General features: G+C 57.7%; 2 protein-coding genes and 1 long non-coding RNA gene across 6 annotated transcripts in view; 2 read left to right on the top strand and 1 right to left on the bottom strand.

The window, feature by feature from the left end:
• The window catches only part of GGA1 (golgi associated, gamma adaptin ear containing, ARF binding protein 1), an 18,839-nt gene extending 14,391 nt beyond the window's left edge, over positions 1–4,448 (top strand). Inside the window, exons 12-17 of the mRNA XM_017653063.3 lie at positions 782–846; positions 1,252–1,418; positions 1,778–1,965; positions 2,806–2,975; positions 3,236–3,346; positions 3,442–4,448. Of these exons, the coding sequence (XP_017508552.1) occupies positions 782–846; positions 1,252–1,418; positions 1,778–1,965; positions 2,806–2,975; positions 3,236–3,346; positions 3,442–3,552 (812 nt within the window). The 3' untranslated portion in view covers positions 3,553–4,448. The remainder of the gene's footprint in view (positions 1–781; positions 847–1,251; positions 1,419–1,777; positions 1,966–2,805; positions 2,976–3,235; positions 3,347–3,441) is intronic.
• The window catches only part of LOC118970299 (uncharacterized), a 10,460-nt gene extending 345 nt beyond the window's left edge, over positions 1–10,115 (bottom strand). Inside the window, exons 1-3 of one of the 2 annotated variants that reach the window (XR_005058187.2) lie at positions 9,984–10,115; positions 4,919–5,113; positions 761–909 (exon numbers count right to left, since the gene is read on the bottom strand). This is a non-coding gene — a long non-coding RNA (uncharacterized lncRNA). The remainder of the gene's footprint in view (positions 1–760; positions 910–4,918; positions 5,114–9,983) is intronic. The other variant, XR_012121599.1, reaches the window with a different exon arrangement.
• Positions 10,108–22,136, top strand: SH3BP1 (SH3 domain binding protein 1). 3 transcript variants are annotated; one of them, XM_017653062.3, is made up of 18 exons: positions 10,109–10,420; positions 11,528–11,570; positions 11,799–11,903; positions 12,932–13,008; positions 13,283–13,394; positions 13,492–13,568; positions 14,059–14,203; positions 14,771–14,839; positions 14,972–15,062; positions 15,474–15,619; positions 16,329–16,440; positions 16,781–16,862; positions 16,948–17,028; positions 17,545–17,661; positions 18,367–18,464; positions 18,798–18,936; positions 19,933–20,027; positions 21,375–22,136. In XM_017653062.3, the coding sequence occupies exons 1-18, from the start codon at positions 10,365–10,367 to the stop codon at positions 21,782–21,784; spliced, it is 2,055 nt and encodes a 684-aa protein (XP_017508551.3). In that variant the 5' UTR covers positions 10,109–10,364; the 3' UTR covers positions 21,785–22,136. The 3 variants fall into 3 exon arrangements, with proteins under 3 accessions (XP_036862906.2, XP_017508551.3, XP_036862909.2); XM_037007011.2 differs by lacking the exon at positions 11,799–11,903 and having other exon boundaries at positions 10,108–10,420; XM_037007014.2 differs by lacking the exons at positions 10,109–10,420; positions 11,528–11,570; positions 11,799–11,903 and adding an exon at positions 11,915–12,428.
• The last annotated feature ends 973 nt before the right edge of the window (positions 22,137–23,109 follow it).

Below are 23,109 nucleotides of genomic sequence, written 5' to 3' on the forward strand. Positions count from 1 at the left end.
TGCCTCTGTCAGGTAGCACTTTGAGCTGGGCCTCACTTGCTCAGCATTTCCTAGGAGCAGAATAATTTGTCTTCTCCGGTAAAATGAACTGAGCTGAGGCTGTGCTTCAGGGCAGGCAGAGCTCAGGCTGGTTGGTGACCTGCTGCCTTCTACCGACCGGTAGGCCTGGTGAGCAGGCCATCCCGAGGGCCCACAGCTCACCTGACATGAGTCAGCCAGCCCTGGTCCACACCCCGGGGTGGACTGGGCCTCAGAGCCTGCCCCGCCCACCCTTCATTGTGCACATGGAGACACTGCAGCCTGGCTAGCACCTTGCTCACAGGTGCTCAGCTTCTGGGGCAGGCCTGGGCCCAGGGCCCTGTTCACTGTCCCGCAGTGCCCTGACCTTGAGGTCAGTCATTGGGCAGGCTCAGAATGCTGACCCCTGGCCGCCTGGGTCTGTGGGGTGAGGAACCTCACTCTCCCACTCCCTGCTCCCTTCTACCCTGAACGAAGACAAAAGTCCTGATGTCCACAGTTGAGTTCGTTTCTGAGCGGCAGGGCAGGAAGTGTGTGCGGGCCTGGGGAATGGATCATCAGGGTCTTTGGTTTCTATTTCTGTTCTGCTTCTGGTTCCTTCTGAAAGTGAGGGTTTTTCCCCTTTGAGCTGAGCATCTCAAAGGGGGGACATCGGGGAGCAGATGGGAGCCAGGGAACCCCGAGCCAGCATGTCACTCACACCCCCCAGCTCTTGCCTCTGCTCAGGAATCCAGCCCCTTACCTCTGTCTGGCTTCCCTTCAGGCCTAAGTGACCCTGCACCCCCTTCAGGCCCAAGCTTGGATGGTGCTGGATGGAACAGTTTCCAGGTAGGAGGGGCCAGGAACTAGCCTGACCTGTCCCCCAGGGCCAGGACAACTCTGACAGGCAGCCTGAGGGGCCGGAGAAGGGAGAGGAGGTGAGAGGGCCTTGGGGCACCCATCCCAGGGTGGGGGATGCAGGTGGCTGTCTGTCCTCCATGTGCATCTCCCTGGGGTTGAGACGGGGTTCCCTATTCCTTTACTCTTGAGTGACTTTGAGGTCCCTGGAAAGTGATAGATTCTAGAGCAGAATCCCAAATGGGGCCCAGCCAACCGATGGCCCTGGAATGAGGGGCATGGCTGGGCAGAAATGTTGTCGCCATTGCTGCTTCTTCCCCAGATGTCCCCGCAAGGAGGGGAAGGGCTGCAGGGCAGGGCAGCCCCACCCACCTGCATCATTTGTATGCCCAACAGTCCTCCGACAGCACAGAACAACCAGCCTCTGCTCCGGCCCCTAGCGTGGACAGTCAGCCCACAACGCAGACGTCCCTGCCAGCAAGCAGTGGTCTGGATGACCTGGACCTCCTGGGGAAGACCCTCCTGCAGCAGTCGCTGCCCCCCGAGTCCCAACAAGTGCGGTGGTAAGAACATAACCTGGCTGCATGGAGTGGGGGCCCTCCCTGTCCCCACAGCCAGCAGGCAGAGGCCCAGAGCAGCTTTGTCCCTGTGAGTCATGCTGCTGGAGTGCCAGGGGCTTCAGGGACGCAGCAGTGACCAAGGCCTGACCCCCAGAGCACAGAGTTGATGAGTAAAAATGGGCCTGTACCCCACTGGGCAGGGGTCGGGGAGCTGCCTGGCCAAGGTGAAGAGACCAAGGCCAGAAAGACAGGGAGGCGTCTGAGCCAGCCGTCAGGGACAGCCAGGAAACCCAGCCTTTCCTGTGCCCCTGATCTCTTGGGCACTGAAGATACACCTCTCAATGAACTGTCCCCCAATAAAGGGAGAAGCAACAGCCAGCTCCCCGGCTCACACTCCGGGACCTGCAGAATAAAAGCAGCTTGTCCAGCTCCAGCACCACCAGCCTCCTCCACACCGTGTCCCCTGAGCCTCCAGGACCTCCACGGCAGCCCACACCACCTGAGCTCTCACTGGCCAACATCACTGTGCCCCTGGAATCCATCAAACCTAGTGAGTGGGCTGGGGTGCGGGCAGGTGCAGATTGGGCCCGGCCAGCTCACTGTTCTGGTGGGAGCTCTGTCTGGCGGAGCAGGTGGGAAAGTGAGGCTCTGCTCCCAGTCCTGCCATTGCCTGAGTCACAGGGAGCTCTAGGAAAGACCTCCATCCTTCCCAGGACTCAGTTTCCTCATCCATCCCAGGTGATCACAGAACAGGCAAGAGAGCTTTTATAGACGGCCCCGGGGTCCTCCCCAACCTGGGAAGGCAGGGCCACGATACAGAGGTTTGGGGTCTCCCCAGGATCATGAAACCAAAGCAGAATAAAAACCCAGGTCCCAGCCTGGGCTTCTCCTGCCTCGCAGAAGTGGAGAGAGGCACTTGGAGCACCAGGCCCTGGTAAAGGCTGCCTGGTCTTAGCCTTGTCCGTCTCATGAACTCACTGTGACCAAGGGCGCAACATCTTTGCTGTCCCGGGACATGGGTAGTGGTGTCCCTGTCCTACCAGTAGGGAGGACCCTGAACTCCAAGAAGTGGAGTGACCCCACCTCACCCAGAGCCTTCACTCCAGCAAGCCAGGAAGTAGCCACATGGCGCTGGGGGCAGCCCCAGCTATAACCAAGTCCTGGGGTGACAGTCTTGCTTCAACCATCGCAGTGGTTCTGCCCCAACTGGGTACCAGTCTGTACCCCTGACTGCACTACTGCCCAGGTTCAAGGCAAGGACCTAAGTCTGTGGGTTCATTTGCTTGTTCCAGCAGAGTGTTGAGCCCCAGAAGGGAGCCAGGGTTGGGGAGCTGGTTGGATGTGCTTGGGTCTGGCACCACCCATCGCCCTCTCCCCTTCCCCCCACCAGGCAGCATCTTGCCGGTGACGGTGTATGACCAGCATGGCTTCCGGGTCCTCTTCCACTTTGCCCGGGACCCACTGCCCGGGCGCTATGATGTGCTGGTGGTGGTGGTTTCCATGCTGAGCACTGCCCCCCAACCCATTCGCAACATCGTTTTCCAGTCAGCTGTCCCCAAGGTGACATGGGCATGCCTCCTTCCTCTCAAGGCAGGGTGACTTAGCGTTAGATGGGGAGCCAGCTATCTGGGGGCAGGGGGCAGGGCACAGGGCCTCCGCCTGTCTTCTTGGGGAGTTGGGTTGGGGGCAGGTAGAAGGCAACCAGAGGACACAGCCCCAGGACCCCCCAAGTCAGAGCTGGCAGGGAGGCTGGGCCTGGCTCCCTAGGGGAAAAGGACAAGCTGCTGGAGTTAGCTGTACACCTGGTGTCCTGCCCGCAGGTCATGAAAGTGAAGCTGCAGCCACCCTCGGGCACTGAGCTGCCAGCCTTCAACCCCATCGTCCACCCCACAGCTATCACCCAGGTCCTGCTCCTTGCCAACCCCCAGAAGGTGAGGGGCCTGGCTGTGACAGGTGCCGCTCTGGGGTGGGGGGAGGCAGCCTCTTCTCCCCATCTGACCCTTCTCCCTTCACATCTGTGCCCCAGGAGAAGGTTCGCCTCCGCTACAAGCTCCTCTTCACCATGGGCGACCAGACCTACAACGAGATGGGGGATGTGGACCAGTTCCCCCCACCTGAGACCTGGGGGAGCCTCTAGAACAGAGAGGGGCTGGGGAGAGGAGGAGGCTACGGGACTGGCCACTGTCTGGCCTGGGAGGGAGGCTGTGGTGGCCCAGGACACCCGTTGTTCCCATGCCCATGTCCCCTGGGCCTGGTGCTTCTCCCCTCCCCCCTGTGGCCCCTCTTTCCTTGCCCGCTCCCCTGCTGTGCCAAACCCAAAGAGGCTGGGCGTGGGTTTGCCCTGCTGGGACCTTCACCAAGGTGGGAGCCTGGGGCCGGGATGGGTTGCAAGGCCCTGAAAGGACTTGGGGTCATGGGAAAGAAGCATTATCGGGCAAGGGCCAAGATCTCAAGCCCAGCCCTGATCCCAGCCTGGGGTGGGGCCATCCCCACCTGTCTCTTATGCCTTATGGGAAGGCCCAGCCATAACTTGGGGGCCATGCTGGAACTGGGGACCAGCTCAGGCCTCTGCCATAGGAACTGGGTGACGGAGGGGGGGTGACATCTGCACCCCCACCTGTTTGCACTCTCTGGTGTGTGGTTTGACTCTTCATTTTTATTTCGGAGCGGCCCTGTGGTCACCATCTCAGGAGGCCCAGTTGAGGGGGCCCCACCTGCCTCTACTCCCGGGGGTCTCACTCCACCCTCCTGGCCCCTTCGCTGTCAGGCCTCCTGAGGGGCTCTGGGGGCCATGTGGCTGCTGGCTGAGGATCATACCAGAGGCTGGGGACCCCAACTGGGGGCTCCGGGGCCTCTGGCCAAGGGAGGACGTGCACTGGACTCTCAGTGTGTCTCCTTCCTTCATTGACCTTTGCTGGGGCCTCCTGTGGGCATCTCACCTGTCTGTCCACCTGTCATCCATGGGTAAAAGTGGGGTCAGTGTGTGAATGAGAACAGGAGTATTTATGGAAATAAAACATCCTTTTTCCTGGACCAGCTGCTCATGTGGCCCTTCAGAGGCAGAGGGGGACAGGAGGCACCCAGGAGCCGGAGGTCCTGCAGAGCTTTCTGCCCATCTTTGGAGGTCGGGCCCTAAGTCCCTCTCCTCCCACCCCTGGGCCCTGCACCGGTGGAGGCCCTGCTTAGGGGCCTGTGGCCGGTGCTGAGTCAGCAGAGAGGCTTCGGGGCTGTGGAGGGCCCAGAGCCGCCCAGCCGGGATTGAGGGCCCACTCGGGCCCGCCGGGAACACCAGCTGCTGCCTGTGCCGAGGGGGAGGCCCCGGGCTGCTCACAACTTCCTCCTGCTGTGCTCGGCCCTCAGACAGCTGCAAGGCAGCGCCTCCCGAGGTCCTGCCTCAGCTTCCTTCCTCAGAGGCTGCCCCCGGGAAGCAGGGTGTCAGCTGCCACTTGTCTCTGGAGCGGCACAGGGACCCTGCCCTCCCAGCTATAGCAGCAGCATCTTACCTGGGAGGCTGTGGTCCAGGCTGGGCCGGGGAGTGGCTTAGACGCCACACAGCAGAGAGCCAACCGGTGCAGCGCCCAGGACGGGGTGTTAGTCCAGGGCCTTGCCCGTGGTGTGGGCCGGTCCTGCAGGCTGCTCTGCAGGAGCAGGTTCCTGTTCCGATGAGTCTGGGGAAGGCTGCCCGCCATTTCTCCTCCCTAGCAAATGACAGGAAGTGCATTTGAGAAACCGTTTTCACTTTGCCTAACCTAGGGTTTCCCACTCTGAACTTGGCCACACATTCTCTTTCCATAGATATCATTGAGAGGTGCTGGAGCCCGGCCCAGCCCACTGGTTTTCCCAGAGCCCAGCACACCCGACTTCCCAGCCTACACCTTTCCAGTCAGCAGGTGAGGGGCGACACTGGAAGCGCAGCATGAGGCCCCTCAGCCGTGCTGTCTGCTGCGTGGGAGGGAGAAGCTGCCGGGCCTCTGAGCCAGCACTGCCAGCTCCTCCCCCGCTGGAGCCTCCTATCGGGTGCCTACGGTGCTACCCACCCCTGGTCGCAGCCCTCCTGCGGCAGGGCTTCCAGACACGCTGCTCTCTCAGCTACAGGGCCTGGCTCCTGCTCCTGCCCTGCCAGGCACGTCTCTGCCTGAACACTGTGATGTCTCTGAGACAGTCTCTAGTTGAAAGATTCTAAATAAAACCCTATTTCCCATAAGGTCCCTGGGGTCCCAGCAGCACCACCTGGAGCAGTCTCATGCAGGCCGTTGAAGGGCCGCAGGTTGTAAGGGGGATGCATGAGATTTGGAACTAAGTCTGGGCCTATTCCCATGGGGTCCCTCCCTTGTGTGGCTTTGAGCAAGGTACTTCCTTCTCTGGCCTTTGGGTTCCTTGCTTGAAAAGGTGAGAGGGACCCAGTGAGCTGTAAGACCCCTCTGAGGCCTTCTGAAGAGACCTTGGGCAAAAGGGTCCCCAGGCTGTTGGCTTGGAGTGACGTAGATGTACGGGAACAAGGAGAGCCCTTCCTTCTCTGGACTGCCCACCTTTGTTCCTAGTCCATCTATCTGTCTCTCCCGCAGGTGCTTCTTGAGCAGCCCCTGTGCCAGGCAGGCCCTGTCCTGCAAGAGCCTGGCATGGAACCTGGGAGCCAGGAGCTCAGCAGGACATGCCAGCAGCTGGGAGGGGGGTGAACATGAGGTGCCACAGAGGTGTCTGAGGGGCTGGGGTGTCTGATCAAAGCAGGGGACCCTTGGCCTCCACTACCTGGAGGAGGATTACTCCTGTCAATTGAGACAGAGGTCCAGAACAATGCACAGGAGACCTGGTACCTCCCAAGTCCTTGGGCTGAATGGGGTACACAGAGAAAAGAGTGTTCCCTGTCTCTGACCCCCACCCCTACCCTGGGAGCAGTGGGAATTCCCAGAGCTTGAAGCCACACTTGCACTTGTGTTTGTGTAGCTAGAGGCAGCAGCTCCCTTTTTTTTCAGCAAGCACAGTGCACTGCTCATCAGTTCGTGGCAGCCAGGGGAACCAGAGAGGCCTCTGCTCGCCTGGGGAGCCCACGTCTGCTGTTCTGTCACTCCTCTGCCCCCAGTCTTTGTGGGCCTCCCGGCCAGGGCACAGACATAACCAGGCAGAGAACAGAGAAGCCGGCCCTAGGCCTAGCATGATGCTAGACTCTGCCTTAATCCTCATACTGCCCTGTGGCAACGGGAAACTGAGGCTGAGGGCTCATAAAGTGCCTCAGGGCACACATTAGGGCCCAAATCTGACCGGCAACCCTTGAGGTGTCACCATGAAGGCACATTACCCCCTGCTTCCAGAGCCCTCCCAGCCCTCTATCAGCTGCTGGCCTCGGGGTGGGGTTATGGATACACACTCTCCAGGGCTATTGGGGTCATGGTGAGGTCCTCGTGCCTCAGCCCCAGGCCCAGTCCCAGCCTGGGGATTCGCAGGAAGTCCTTTGGCCCAAGGAGGAAACAAGGAAGTTTTCAGAGCCCCAGAAGTCACACTGCAGGCCTAGATGCTCTGGGAAGGCCTCACCTTGGAGGGCAGTACTGATATGGCCACAAACAAGCAATTTGTCAAAGTGTCCCAAATGGGATGTTCTTGCTCAGTCCTGTGGCCCCACAGCTGACCCCTTCTACCACCACTTCAGCGCCCAGCCACTGGCCTCCCTGCCCACATCCTGTTCAAGCTTCACCAGCAGACACTTCCCAGACTGTTAGAGGTTTTCACAGACAATCTACTTCGAGCCTCTGGGTTCCTCAAAGCAGCCATGTGGGTAAAGTAGGGGAGGGAAGGAGGGACCAGCATTTCTATAGTCCAGACAGCGCCATATGACACGGCAGGAGAGCACATGGGGGCTTTGGATCTGTCATACTGGCATTCTAACTTGGTCTTAACCACTTAGCCAACTAGGGACCTTGGGCCAGGGGCCTTAGTCTGCTCACCCATAAAATGGGACTGATACCAACTTCACTGGAGGGTGTGCTGAAGTACATGACAGGAAGTGCCATTGTCCCATGAAGGCAGCAGGACACGTTTAGGGAGCAACTGAGGCAGGATTGGGGGTAAAGAGTCCTCCTATCCCCGATTTGCAGGCTAAATAATAATAATTAAAAAACAAGGCTAGGTACTGTTCTAAACATTTTACATATTAACTCTAATCCTTACCATGACCTGTCAGGTAGATGGTATTACCATTATTCCTGTTTTACTGAGGATACTGAGACTCTGAGAGGTTAACTACCTCGCCCAAGGTCACCCACCTAGTGAGAGAAAGCCCAGCCAGCTGGCTCCCTCAGCACCTTAAGCTCTGTTCTTGCTGTCTTTTGAGTTGGAAATAGTGTCCATTGATGGAGTGTCTTCACTTGCCATTCAAGTCAGCTGTGTTTATTAAGCTCCTGCAATTGTGGCACATTGCTAGGCCCTGATGATTCAGCATGAGCCCAACAAGACCCAGGCCCCCCTGGGCAGAGACCCAGCCAAGCCAACAAGCTCTCCCAAGGCACTCTGAAAAGTTCTTGTGATTGGAGAAGGGGTCGGCCGGTGACCTCTGAGGTCCCCTTCTGCATCTGCAGTTCTAAAACTATGATCTCAGCATTGACTGATCAGAACTTCGGAGTCCAGAAGTCTCTTGATTACAACATCCTTTGAAGGAACAGCCTTTGATCCAACCTTTGGGGCTTCCAAACTTTCAGAGTACCACATCTAAGCATGCTCACACCAAAGTATACACTAAAATATACTCCTCACTCAGGTAAAAGGCACAGCAGCCCCACCCCAGCTGGACAGAGAAGAGCTCTCTGGTCAGACTCAAGGGGAGCCTGAAGCCCTGGTGCGAGGCCCAGAGCTCCAGGGGCCTGATTATATGACTCAGGTTGTTCCAACAGCAGCGCCTGCTCCAGCCCACATGCACTGACCCCTCCCAGGGCTGGACCTGGCACTCAGGTCTAGGCAAGCCTAGGAAGGACAGAGGCAGAAGCTAGGCCTTGCCTCAGGGACCTCCAGGACGGCTGGGGAAGTGGACAAGCCCAGGCCCAGCATGGTCTGGGCTGGAGATAGGGCTGGAACAGGGTGGGGATACCATGCAGAGATTTCCCAGATGGCAGGGTGGCACCTGGTATCAAGTTGCTGGCTTGGGAGTCTTCAGTTGCCTGACTCTGCACACAGTAGGTTGTGCTTTTTGCAGAGACGGGGAAAACCAAGTCACAAGGACATTCTGGGATCTGGCTAGTGAGGGAGGTGGAGAGGCAAGGATGAGAAACCAGGAGCACAAACCCTAGCCCCACATTTTAAAAAGTCAGGGGGACTCTGGTGTCTCCCTCCAATGAGGCATTCCTCATTGGAGTCAGCTGTGTTTATTAAGCTCCTGCAACTTTGCCCCCTTTCTAGAATCCCCTGCACGGGCCTTCCAGTTGGGAGAAGGGAGGTGGGTGAAGGAACCTTGCTTAGAATCTCATCAAAGCTTGAGCCTTATATCCAGGAGAATGCTAATTTTTTACCAGGATTCTACACTCAGGTGGGATGCCAGCTGGGAGGCTCTGGCTCAAGCAGCAGCAGCTGGGAGGGTTTCCTTCCCAGACCCTTCCCCACCCTGTGGGGCCTTTCCAGCTACCCCTCTGGGGAGTGAAGGGGCAGCCTGTGTCCCCTGAGTGCCCACTCTGCACCAAGTCCCATGCCGGGCACGGAACACAGATGTCTGAGGCCAAGGTCCTCGAGAAGTGCCCAATCTGCCCACCCACACACAATAGGTGCTCAGGTAATCCTCAAAGTGCAGTGGGTGTGGTAGGCCTCTACCCCATGCCCCTCCTCCCCACGCCCCACTCCCTGGGGCTCCCAATGCCCAAGCAGCACAGGGGCAGAGTAAGGAAAGCCTACCATTTCCTGAAGCCTCTCATCTTGTATTAACTAGCAGCTACGGAGTACCTGCTGTATGCCCAACTCCATCTGGGGTAGAGGTCAAAGAGATAACTACTCCTGAGCTTGGGGGATCAGAACAGCACCCCTATCACTGCCTTACAATAAGGAAGAACAGGGACTGAGGAAGTTTGCCGGAAGAGGCTTACAAATGGAGGAATGTTGGTGCTGAGGCTGGGAGAGAGCAGGGTGTCAGGGAACTGCTGTCTAAGTGAAGCACCCCCTTATAGGACGATAGGAACAGGATTATGGGTGTTGGGCAGCAGGTAGAGGTATCTTGTCCACTCTGCAATGGGCAGCGCCAGGACAGCTGACCCATCAGGCCATTAGAGACAGCAAGTCCAGAATTCCAGGGACTTGTCCAAAGGCACACAGCAGCAGGGTGGCCCCAGGAAGCCAAAGTGCCCAGCCAGTCGTCCAGCAGGGGAGCAGCAGTGACCTTTAGTTCATGGTGGCCAGGAGGCCCTTCGGAGAGGGAGTCCAGGGCAGCATACTTCGGCAGGCCCAAATGGGCCGGTTCGAGTCAGAGAGGCCTGTCCTTGGTCTCCACCTCCTAAACATGTAATTCTCGTTCTCCTTTAAGAGGGGTGCAAAGGTTATTTATAGCCAGGGCTTGCAGGAACCGGGATGCCGGGGTGGCGCGGTGGCAAGGAGGCTTACCTGCTTCCCGCCACCCGGGCTGGGCGGGGCGGAGCCGGGAGGAGGAGCTGGGGACGCAACCTGTGGACGGCCAGGCGTCCGGCCGCCCGACACACTCTGGGACCGGCCGGGGGCCTTAGGGGGTTTTGTGGGGGGCCCGGAAGGTGCGGGAGAGCGAGAAAACAAACTTGGAGAGACGAGTGACCTGGAGCCCGGGGGCGGAGTCGCGAGCGGAGGAGGAGAGAGCGAGCAGCGAGCGAGAGCGCGGCTGGCCCAGGAAGCGGAGAGCGCCGCCCACCCATCCGGGGCGAGAGCAGCGCTGCAGGCAAAGGCAGGCTGGGCCGGGGGCTGCCGGGCCCTCGACCCCCACCGTGACCCCGCAGCCCCCAGCCCACCCCCAAGATGATGAGGCAGCTGCATCGCATGCGGCAGCTGGCCCAGACCGGCAGCCTGGGACGGTGAGTGTCAGTCCTCTCTCTCCCAGCCGGACACTCACTCCCGCCGGACCCTAGGGCAGGTAGAGGGGTGGAGGAGGCTGGGGACAGCCAGAGGCCTGCCTTCTCCCTCTGAAGGCCACCCCACCTCCCAGCCGGAGCCGGAGGGTCTTCGGGGGGAGGGGAACCCCCATCCCTGATTGGAGCGGTGCACAGGGCAGACCAAGGATGCTGACTCTTCTCTGCTCCATGAGCTCGCTGGCCTCATTTGTCCCCTCTGTACAATGGGGACAATTACCCATTTGCGGTTGCCTGCGGTGGGGGGAGGGGCCATCTGGGCCCCAGACCTTGGGGAAGGGGAGGAGGCCAGGGCCTGGTGGAGTGGGAGGAGGGGCCTGCCTGTCCGGCGGCGTGCCTCCCCACCCCCACGCCCTGAGGCCTCCAGCTTCTCTATCTTGCTTCTGCTTTTCCTAGCTTCAGGTGGTTAAAAAACATCCCCAGGTCTCCCCGTTCCCACCCCCGCCCCTTGAGCTGGTGGAGTGGAGGCCGGAAGTTTGGGGAGCTCCCAGGCCTGTCTTCTTTCTTCCCCCTGCGTTGGGAGTTTCCTATTCTCTGGGCCCAGGGGAGGAGACTGGGTGTCCAGGGACCTAGTTCTGGTCTCCCACTGGCACAGAGGCCTGTGTGAGCTTGGGCAGTCAGGCCATCTTGCTCGGGGCCTCAGTGTCCCCATACATTGCTGGGTAGGGACCCAGGGCCTGCCTACTGCCAGTAGTCCAGGGTCCTGCATGACTGACAGCCCAGGAGTCTGAGCTCGCACACTTCCCGTTCTTGGGGCCAACCCAGGCCTCCTCTCCCCAGGGTCAGCAGAACAGAGGCTGGACCCTGGGGGAGGGTCTCCCTCAGGCGCCCTCCCAATGCAGTTCCGTCTGGGCTCTCTGAGGACACAGCCCTGGGTGGACGAGGAAGAATGCGTTCTCTCCCCGCCCCCATGAGGCCAGCGGCCACCCAGGGCGGATCACTGCAGGGAGTGGCCCTGGGGGCAACTGGGGTCCAGGTGCCCTGTTTGGGGGTGGGGCAGGCAGGGGGTTTCCTTGCCGGAGCTGGCTCAGCAGAAGCCCTCTCCTCCCGCAGCACCCCAGAGACTGCCGAGTTCCTGGATGAGGACCTGCAGCAGGTACATGCCTGGGCTGGCGGCCGGTGGCAAGGCAGGCCTGTTCAGGCTGTTGGCAGAGGGCCGGGTGGGGACGCCAGCTGGGGACCCAGGTTGAGTCATTCCCCAAGCCGTTGTCCACGGGGTCCCCAAGAGGAGAGAAGGGAGAGGTGGGTCCTGCTCTGGGAAAGAACAGGTCGGTGGGGGGTAGGGGGACAACCCCCCATGATCCGTAACCCCGCGCCCCTCCAGGTGGAGCAGCGGCTGGAGCCAGCCAAGCGAGCAGCCCACAATATCCACAAACGGCTGCAGGCCTGTCTGCAGGGCCAGAGTGGGGCAGATATGGACAAGCGGGTGGTGAGTGTGGCCCCAGGGAGGAGGAACCGGGCAGGATACCTCTGTCCAGTGGCGGAGCAAGGTCAAGGCTAGAGTCTCCCTGCCAGACTGAGACCCTGGCACCAACAGGGTAGAAATGGCTCTGTCCTAAGGCCCCTCAGGCACCAGGATTACAAGGCTCTATCTCTTACCTTCTTCTTGACTACCCCCTCTGCACCAGTCCCCAAAGCCAAGGCCAGGCCTCTGACACACCTGAACTTCTCTGTCCAGTCAGCACCCAGAGCAGAGCAGGCCCTCTCAACTAGGACAATCCGTGAGGACTTCCTGAAGGAAGTGGCATTTGAGCTGAATTTTGAGTGACAACTCACTGGTATTAATCAACAGTCAACATTTATGGACTGATTATTGCTAGTCTGTTGCTAAGATGTCAAAGTGTTGCCTCACTTACTGCTGACAACTCTACGAGGAGGCAGCCTTTATTAACAATGTACAGTCGAGTAAATGGAGACGGAGAGGTGAAGTGACTCACTCAAGGTCACACAACTAGTAAGTGACAAAGCTGAGATTTGAACCCTCGTCCCCTCTGACCGAAGTTGGTGTTCATTTTGAACTCAGGAGGGACTAGGTGAACTATGCCCTGGGGCAAGGGAAAGACTCCCATTCCCAGCGGTAGTTCCTAGCTCCTCCATTCTTCCAACTGTGTGACCTTGGGCAAGCTCCAGGCTCTTTGTGCCTAATTTTTCAGTCTGTGATAGTACTTGGTCCTTCTGTCCAGTCATGCGGCTTCTGGGAGGGATAAATGGGACCCCAGATGGGGTGGAATGGAGGTACATGGTCACGGGAAAATGTCACCCCCACCATGCTGGTCATCATCCTATTTCCACTTGCCTGTTTTGGTGGCCCTCCTGGGTTCCCTCCTCCCATGTCCATGCCCAATGCCTTGGTGCCCCCAAGGGACTTACCTGGTGCTCAGGCAGGGTGAAAGGGGGCCCAGGAGGTGAGCACAGGCCGTCATCACACTCACAGCTGGTCCCCCCTACTTCCTGCAGAAGAAGCTTCCCCTCATGGCTCTGTCCAGCACAATGGCTGAGAGCTTCAAGGAGTTGGACCCCGATTCCAGCATAGGGTGAGCATGGACAGCGCCTCAGCCCTCACCTGCTGAGGAGGGATTTGGGCAGGAAAGGGCCAAGTCAAAGAGGGCATCCTCAGAGGAAGGGTGGCCAGGCTGGGGACAGTGTCCAGGTCAGTGAGGGCAGCCAGGCCTGGAATAGTGTTGGGCTCAGCAAAGATGAAAGAGAGACAGCAGAGGGAGGAGGCAGTGGGGAGGGAGAGGCCCATCAGGTGTTCCCAGATTGGGGGAAGGGCCTTGGGTGCCTGGCCACCAGGTGCTTTATCCGCAGGAAGGCCTTGGAGATGAGCTGTGCCATTCAGAACCAGCTGGCCCGCATCCTGGCTGAGTTTGAGATGACCCTGGAGAGGGATGTCCTGCAGCCACTCAGCAAGCTGAGTGAGGTGACCCTCCTCCCCAGCCCACTGCCCCTGGCTTCCCCAGCTTCTAGTTCCCACCTCCCCAGCCCACTGATCCATCCCTCCCTGTGCCTGCACCCAGGAGGAGCTGCCAGCCATCCTCAAGCACAAGAAAACCCTGCAGAAGCTGGTGTCCGACTGGAACAACCTCAAAAACAGGTGCCATGCATAGTCAGCTTGTGGAGGTGGTCCCAGAACTTTGAGGCCCTTCCCATACTAGGAAGATACCACAGGGCCCATTGGGTACAGTGTGGATACTTGAGCACACATCTGGCTCCTAGGGCACACGTGGTGAGGATACATGTGAGCATGCCTCTGTACATGTGTGTGTACACATGCGTGTGCCAGCTGGAGGTTACCCCAAAGCCTAGGATAGCCATAACAATCCTCCCAAGATCCCTAGATTGGTGGGAGCACGCCCACCCCAACGCTCCACTCTACAGCTGGGTGGCTGTGATTACCAATTCCACCAGCAGGGGGTGCACCCGAGCACTCATGGCCCAACTCAGGCAGAGGCCCATGGCCAGGGGAACTCTGAGATTTACATCCATAAATCCTACAGCCCTGTGTGGTCAGGCATATGGAGGGGACACTTGGCTCTGGACATGCAATGGGGACAGTGACCTCCCCACTTTGGGATTCTCCCCAGGCTCAGTCAGGCAGCTAAGAACTCAGGCAGTGGTCAGGGCCTGGGCAGTGGCCCAGGCAGTTACAGCCACACCACCACCGCCAACAAGGTGGAGATGCTGAAGGAGGAGGAGGAGGAGCTGAAGAGGAAGGTGGAGCAGTGCAAGGTGAGGGGCACTTGGGGTTCCCTGGATGTGCAGGGGTGGCAGGGGTTGGTACTATCCCCATTTCACAGATGAGGAAACTGAGGCTCAGGTGTGCTATGACTTATCAGAGACCACATGGCTGGGAAGTAGCAGAGCTAGGATTTGAACTCAAGGTCTGTGTACTCAGCCACTACCTTGTAGCCTCTTCTGTCTACACCATACACATAATACCTGGGAGGCAGAGACACGGTCTGTTCACCCAGGCCTTGGTGTGTTTGCCGAGTGAGTGAGTGAGTGAGTGAATTAAGGGTGAATGCATGGACAGCGAGTAACACAAGGTACTGTGCTAAGGGCATGGGGACACAGAGATGAGGACTAGAAGCTGCAAAAGCCCCTCAAGAATTTGAAGGAGTTCCTGTGGGCCATCCCCAAGTGCAAACCTTGGCAGAGAGAGGAGAGCTTGCCGAGACCCTCCATGTACAGCTCGGGCAAGTCACTAACTGTGTAGACTGATGTGCTATTCAAGCCTCTGCTCCCGCTCTGGGCCCCTGCCTCACTGGAGTAAGCCCTCCTCTCTCTGTCCCCAAGGACGGGTACTTGGCCGACCTGTACCACTTTGCCACCAAGGAGGACACATATGCCAACTACTTCATCCACGTGAGTCCAAGACCAGGCTCAGAGGTGGACACCAACCCAGGGACCAGTGGGACACCCTGCAAGATGGTGGGGAGGACAGACCTGTTCTCGCAGCCCTGGGGGAGGCCCAGCTTCTCTCACTTGTCCTCACAGCTTATGGAGATTCAGGCCGAGTACCACCGCAAGTCTCTGAGCTCCCTCGACACAGCCCTGGCTGAGCTGAAGGAGAACCACGGCCAAGCAGGTGGGAACACTGACCTCCACCCTGCTCAGGGCATGTTAAGAAGCTTACACTCCATCCTGAAAGGCAATAGGGAGCCAAGGATGAGTTCGAGCAGGGGAGGACTCGATTACATTTGTGATAGGTTGCTCTTCTGGTTGCTGCATGGAGGATGGCATGAAGGGGCAGGTCTGGAGCCAGAAGACCTGTTAGGGGGTAAAGAGGTGGTGACGGTGGCCTGGACTCGGGTAGAGGCAGTAGAGGGGGCCGGATTCAAGAGATATGTTGGATGATTTCAGGATGTGTGGCGTGGATAGTCAGGTGGGAGGTGGCACTGTTGGCCAAAGCAGTAGGCCCATTGAGAACATCTGGGGGTGCCCCTGGCTGCCCAGGAGTGGGAGGACCCTGGGCCACTGATCTGTCTTGTCCCTGCAGACCCCTCCCCCTCGACGATGGCCGCCCCCTTCCCCAGGGTGTATGGGGTATCACTGGGAACACACCTGCAAGAACTGGGCCGAGACATCGCCCTGCCCATCGAGGCCTGTGTCATGATGCTGCTCTCCGAGGGCATGAAGGAAGAGGTGGGGCCCACTGGGGCAGGTCGGGAAGGAGCATCAGGTCCCTCAGTCTGTTCCAAACCTCCCCTGCTGGCGCCTCTAATCCCACTGTTAGAGCGCAGGGCCCTGGGAGAAGGCTCAGCCTCCTGTTGCTGGATTGACAGCACCTCCCACTTAGTGATGCTCCTGTGGACCAGGCACTGCCGTCAGCCCTTTACATTCCCTGCTCCATTTAAGTATCCCAGTAACCCTTGGAGGGAACCTCATTGGCTCCTTTGCAAGGGAAAGACAAAGGCCAAGAGGTAAACATGCCCAGCATCTCAGGAGAAGGTGGCAGTGAAACCAGGGACTCCACGTGCAGTCTCTGCTGCATGCCGTCCTCATCTGTCTATTGCACCTTAGCCATTGCTAGTACGTTGGCTCCCTTCCTGAGGATAGAGCCTTAGGAAGCAAAGCAGACTTAGGCTTCTCAATCCTGCTGGGCCTCCTCTTTACCTTCCACTCCTAACCAGATGCCTCTCTCCCCTCAACTTTTCCCAGCTCCTCCCAGACTTCCCACTTTGCTCAGAATCTTAGGCCTTGAGAATTGGAAGGATCCATGGACATTGTGGTGTCCACTCTGCCCACCAGACCAGTGGGGACACTGAGGCTGAGTGAGTTAGGGCCTCCTGGCCAGGGTTTCCTGCCCCACCCACACCTCTGTGACCCCAACCTGCTCTCTCCTATGTTCCAGGGCCTCTTCCGTCTGGCCGCTGGGGCCTCAGTGCTGAAGCGCCTCAAGCAGACAATAGCCTCGGACCCCTACAGCCTGCAGGACTTCTGCTCTGACCCCCATGCCGTGGCAGGTGCCTGCTCCCTTCCCCAAATCCCTTCCCCAAATCCCTTCCCCAAAACTGCCTGAAATGATAGTTCGGCCTAAGGCCTGATAGTCTGCTGTAGAGACACCTGAGGAGACATGGGGGGTCCTTATAGTGGGGTCCGTTATTAACCCTCTGGACTGTATATGCGTTCTTCTGGGGACAAGATCACTTGCCTTCCTCATGTTCTCAGCAAGGCCCATGGCCCAGAGAAATGGTCATACCTAGACATACTAGTGTAAACAAGGGCCAGAGGCTGCTAACAGATGGAGAGTGCTGGCTACTGGTGGAGGTGGGGGCTGCGTCTGAGCCCCCACCGCCACTTCAGGTGCCCTCAAGTCCTATCTGCGGGAGCTGCCGGAGCCCCTGATGACCTTTGACCTCTATGATGATTGGATGAGGGCAGCCAGGTGAGGCGGGGTGGGGGTTGCTGGGGAGGAAGAGGCTATAGATGTATGCCCTGGGATGGCTCACCAGGTCTCTCCCCCTCCTCAGCCTGAAGGACCTGGGGGCCCGGCTGGATGCCCTCCAACAGGTGTGCAGCCGCCTGCCGCAGGAGAACCTCAACAACCTCAGGTGAGCCCCGAGGCCCCTCCCTGGCCTCCCCAAAGCCAGAGTCCAGCTGGGACTTGGGCCTGGGTTTGCATCCTGCCTCCTTGTCCTAAGCAATATTTCTGAAAACAGCTTCGGTTTGTTCCTCATATTTTTCTATATGAAACATTGAACTAGACATACTTTGAACCTTTGAAGCCACACCACTTGGCTTCAAATCCCACTTCTGCCCTGTGTGGCCCTGGGCAGGGGACTTGACCTCCCTGTGCCTCAGAGCCCTCATCTGAAAAGCACAGAGCATGACAGTCCCTGCTCCACAGGGAAGCTGAGATCTCAGCTTAGCTCAGTGCCTGACGCATGGGTGGCGCTCAGTAAGTCAGCTAATGTAACTTTTAAAACATTTTAAACCATCCAATGGGGTATCTTTGCCACACCTTAGAAATCCCAGTCTGTGAGACTTTCAGGCCTTGGGGGCATCAGTGGGTGTTCATGGCCCAAGATGCCCTGCTCTTGGCCCTACCCCGACTCCTGCCTCCCCAGATACCTGATGAAGTTCCTGGCACAGCTGGCCGATGAGCAGGAGGTGAACAAGATGACACCCAGCAACATCGCCATCGTCCTGGGACCCAACCTGCTATGGCCCCCTGAGAAAGAAGGGTGAGGGGCTATAGGTTGGGGGAAGGTGGCAGCCCCACCTCAACCATCCACTGCTTATTTTTCCTTGGGCCTCAGTTTCCCCATCCTCAGAGGGAGTGGAGCAGCTCCTATCCTCAAGGCTGCAGGGAGGAGCATCCAGAGAGATTGGGGACCCCACAGGGCGTTGGTGATAGGCACTCTTATAATGGCAGTAATGGAGTACTTGAGGGGCTAGGAGCCCAGAGATCCGGGCCTAGCCCCATCCCTCCGCCTGCCAGAGGTGGGCCTTAGGAAATCACTCTCTGGACCTCCATTTTCCTCCTCTGTAAGTTGGAGAGAAATTATACAAGGTTTGAGGATTTTTGCTTTGGGAATTAAATGAGATAATGAGTGGTGAAATATTTTATAAAGTGTAAAGGGCAGTGCTAGCTGAGGGATTGGTATTATTCACCTGGTCCCAGATGGCCGAAAGATTTCATTTGCCAAGTGCAAGTACGTGGTGTAGGCCACCCAGCTCCAAGAGCAGAGAGGAAGGCGCCCTCACCGCCTGGTGCTGCCTCTTGTGTGCGAGGGAGGGGACAGGTGGGCGTGCGAGCGATACATCTGCCACCCACTGGTGGTCGGTGAGCTTCTGGAGAACAGAGACTTGATGTGACGGAGCCAGGCAGCTCGGGCCCCGGAGACTTTGTGAAATGGGTGACTCACAGCTGCTCCTTTCTGTCCCAGGGACCAGGCCCAGCTGGATGCCGCCTCAGTGTCCTCCATCCAGGTGGTGGGTGTGGTCGAGGCCCTGATACAGAGCGCAGACGCCCTCTTCCCTGGAGGTGAAGCTCCTGCACTTGGGAATGTGCCCCTCGTGCCCTCCTCTGCCCAGCTCCATGCCCTCCTGACTCAGCTTCAGGCCCTGGCAGCCCCACAAACCCACCGTGAGGCCTGGAGGAAATTGCCTCTCCCCTCTGAGCCTCAGTTTCTCATCTGTAGAATGGGGATGGTCCTGCCTGCCTTATGGGATTGGTGTAAGGCTGATGTGGGAGGGGGAAGACGAAACACAATCCAGATAGTGTCAGGACAAAGTAGAGGTGGTCTGGAGACCCCAGGGGTTGGGGGGTGGCTGGTGGAGGCTCTGAAAGTTAACACCTACTCCCCTCTATCTGCAGACATCAACTTCAACATGTCAGGCCTGTTCTTGGCCCCTGTCCCCCAGGACAAGGTCAGCAACAGGCCAGCCTCTGAAGAGCTTCCAACAATGGCTCCGGCTCCAGCTGCTACCCCAGCTTTAGTGGCTACCAAGGAAAGGTGAGGACTAACGGCTGTGAATGGAGCCTGTCTGGGCCCTAGTGCCCACCCCGAGGCACCACCTCTCAGGGCTTCCAACAGCATTTTAGGAAATGTACTTACTGTATTGTCATCCCAAACACCAGGCTTCCCAGATTGGAGTGGGTGGGGTGGAGACTCGGAGGCTGTATTCCCCTCAGCCTCTGATGTGTTCTCTCGTTCATTGTATGGCTATTTACTGAGCACCTACTATGTGCCAGGTGTTGTTTTAGGCCCTGGGGATTTAGGAAGTAGGGAGCTAATCATTTTGGAATTTGTAAATACCTTCCAGTCTTCTCTTTGATCCTTTAAATCTGGAAGGGCTGCGTGGTAACGGCATTACCTCCATACCAGGCAGGTATTGTTCAGTTATCAGATGGCTGGGGCCCCAACCATGAGTTTCCTCAGGTGAGCAAGGCTGGCAAATGCTGCCCTTAGAGCTGCCAGGGGCTGGGGAGAGAGTCAACAATCACACTGCTGAACGGGTGATACGATGTCGGCAGTGGTGCATGCTATAAAGCAGAATAGGGCAGGCTGCGGGTAGGGCAGGGAGCTCTGGGGTCGGGAAAGGCCTCCTTGAGGAGGAGCCTGCAGTGAGCCTGGCCTCTCCCTCTGCTGCTTGTCCACGCTGGCTTCTAGTGCCTGGAATATCTCACTGGGATCACACGGAAGCTGAGAGCTGAGGCAGAGCGGAGGCCCTGCTTCCTGCTCCTCATCTTGGTCCCATGGGGACCATGGTCATTGTCACAGTGTCACACAGCAGCCAGGGCTTCAGTGTACTCAAACCCGGCCAATGCCAGAAGCGTCTTTCCAGGGGGTGCCCAGCCTGGGGACAGACCCCAGGCGCAACCACAAGGGGTTGGGCAACAAGTGCTGGGAGGGCCCAAATGCAACCTGTTGTCCAGGAGTCTCCCCAGGATTCCAGGAGACATCTGCGAGATGGCCAGCCCTGACCCTGATCCTCTCCTTCCCTTGCAGAACAGAATCTGAGGCACCCCGCAGACCAGCCTCCCCCAAGGTCAGTAGGAGTTCACCGGAGGCAGCCACCCCAGTGGAAGACATGGCTCGGAGGAGTAAGTTGGCCACGGGAGGGAGAAGGTGGACAGAGGGTGGGAAGGGAATCGGGGTGGGCAATCCAGACCAACCCATGTTTTCAGACAGCTGGGAAGGCCAGGAATCCAGGTGGCTAAGAGCCCAGGTTTGCTGCCTGACACTCTGGGTTCAGATTCTAGCTCTGTGACTTTGACCTATCTGCTCCTTCTCTGTGTAATGGAACAGTAACCGCTCCTACCTTGTAGAGCTGTTTGGAGAATTAAATGGTGCTGGCTGACTCATACCCAGCATGCAGTAAATGCTCAATAAAGGTCAGCCATTGTACATGGGGGGGCCAGGAGAGTCCAATCCCTCAAAAAGCCCAGAGGTCACAGAGAGAAGGGGGAGTATGGAGTCTTCAAAGGGCAGGAAAGGAGGTGGAGGTGGTGGTGGAGACTTGGCCTCCTGTTGGGTGCACTCACCTGTTGACTTGGCCTAAAGCCAGGCAGGTGAGAAGACCCAAGGGTTCAGATGGGGCCCCACCCAGCCCAGGAGGCACTGGGGTTTTAACATCTGGGTGTGCTTTGTAGAGCCAGGGTAGCTGGAGCAACCGCAGGAGCCCCTGGACCAGCAGGAGCTGACAGGTCCCCTAGGGACCTTCCTATAGGAGGGGGCATCTTGCCACCTTTCCTGGGTGGGAGCAAGGGGATACTTGCTCACTAGAGCACACCTGAAATGCTCAAAGGCTATCATAGTATCACCTGAACTGGTCCTCGTGTCAGGGGATGCCAAGGCTTCCATCCCATCTTACCCACGAGAAAACTGAGGCCCCAGGGACAAGTGATGTGCCCACATCCCCCGGTGGGTGGAGGCAGAGCTAGGACCAGAGTCCAGGCCTCCTGGACCCCCAGTCCCTTGGCTGCCTCAGGAGGTTGGGAGTGCACTGGGATCTCTGAAGGCTGGGCTGGGATAGTTCTGCGGGGGCTTTTGAGAGGAAGTAAGCAAGACCCAAGGGTCGGGAACAGGCAGCATTTTCTGTAGTCAACAAATATGTATTCAACGCCTGCTTCATGCCCAGCACTGTGCTAGCCAACCACACATAAGATGGCCTCGCTTAGTTTACATTCTAGCTGGGGAGTCGAACAAAACAAAAACTGATGAGAGCACCAAGTTCTGTAAAGAAAATGCAACAGTAAGCATGGGACGGGCAAGGGGCATGACAGGAAGTGGTAGGGGACATGGACAGGGCCCTGGATGATGAGAAGCCAGGCATGGAAACTGTTCCTGGCAGAAGGAATAGCAGATAAACAGGTCCTGAGGTGGCATTGAGCTTGGTGGATTTGCCACAGGTGGTTGGACATCTAACCACCCCTTTCCTTCCTCCACAGCCAAGCGCCCGGCTCCTGCCCGGCCCAACATGCCACGCCCCCAGGCCTCTAGCACCCGCTCCTCCCCTCCAGCCCCATCCCTGCCCCCTGGTTCTGGCAGCCCTGCGACCCCCCAGGCTCTGCCCCGCCGTCTAGTAGGCAGCAGCCTCCGGGCCCCCACAGTGCCACCCCCATTACCCCCCAACCCCCCACAGCCTGTGCGGCGCCCAATCCGACATTCGCCAGCCTCCCCCCACCTCGCTTCCCCGAGTCCGGCCTCTCCCAACCCCATCCCTCTGAGCATGCCTACGCAGGTGGACCTGGGGGCCACCGAGGAGGGAGGGCTACCTGAGGCCGTAGGAAGGGCCTCCAGTCCCCCAGCGATCCCCCCTCAGCCGCAGTCCAGGAGCCTTGACTCAGAGACCAACTGAGCTCCCCTCCGACAGTCCTCAGTGTCCCTCCCCTCCTACCTCATCCTCCCAGGACACACCCTCACCGTCCCAAGGGGTGGGAGCCTCCAGCCTGTCTGTAAGTGCCTCAGCGCCCGCTGGGTCGGCCCCCGTGGTAGGGGAACTCTGGACAGTCCTCCACTTCCAGACCTTTTCCTCGTGGATCTACCCTGGGCTGGGGGACCATCACCCAGCTCCCCACTTTCTGTAGTGTCCCAAAGCAGCCGCCAGAAGGAAGGAGAGGCTTGCCTGCTCCTATAGGACTTTTATTTTTCTCTTGCCAACATATTTTTTTTGTAAGGCTGGTAAATAAATTATTTTGGACAAAACTGGAGCAGCTGCCCAAATGAGTTTTATTTTCATCCTTGAAATAAAGAAGCCGCATTCATAAAGGAAAAAAATTACCTATTCTTTGTCTCCTTTCTTCTGTCTGAAATAATAACAGCCAACATTTTTTGCAGCTTTTTACCCTTACTTTGTGCTAAACTCTGTGCTTTTCTACTCATAATTTCCACTTAGCCCTCTCCCAGTGAAGTAAATCCCATTACCTCTTACAGGTTAGGAAACTGAGGCTCAGAAAGTGACCTGTCAAGACCCCATAGCCAGTGAAGTATTAGGCCAGAGATTAGGACCCATGTTTGACTGATTCCAGCACCTGGGCCTCTCCCTCACATCCTGAGCAATTTAGTTAACTCCTTAGTGTTTAGGTTTCCTTATCTGAGAGGTTGTACAGCAATTTCCACCCCAGAAGTGTTCTGGGGGTTTAAATGAGACACTCCTTTAAAGATCAAAGGACACTCTTACAAGTGTCTTATAAGTGTTGGTTGCTATTATCACAATTTAGGTAGGTCATGGGGAATGCAGTACAGCACAGAGAAGACAATGACTCTATAATCTGACTACGTTGATAGTGACCGCAATGGAGCGGGTGAGGACTTGATAATATGTATGGGTGAATGTTAAAACCACTGTGGTGTTTATATGAAACCATCATAAGATTGTTTATCAATGATATTTTAAAAAGGAAAAGCGTTGGCTGCTCTTTATGCTGGTTTCCTCATCATGCATACACACTTCTCTGGATTTCGCTCAGGACTGTAGTGTCCACGGTTCAAAGGGCAATGAGATTTCATCCAAAGACCGCAGCTCTCTTAGCATCTGCTTTCCTCTTAGCAACTAGCTCTCCTAACCTTCTGGTTGGCTAGGGAACGCGGGGCGGCTATTCGTGCTATTGTGTTCGTAACTCCTTATTGGCCAAGAAGAGCGTCAGTCTCACGGCCTCACGCCCCTCTACTAGGCTACTCGGG

Source organism: Manis javanica, chromosome 10, assembly GCF_040802235.1.
Source record: "Manis javanica isolate MJ-LG chromosome 10, MJ_LKY, whole genome shotgun sequence".
NCBI classification, from domain to species: domain Eukaryota; kingdom Metazoa; phylum Chordata; class Mammalia; order Pholidota; family Manidae; genus Manis; species Manis javanica.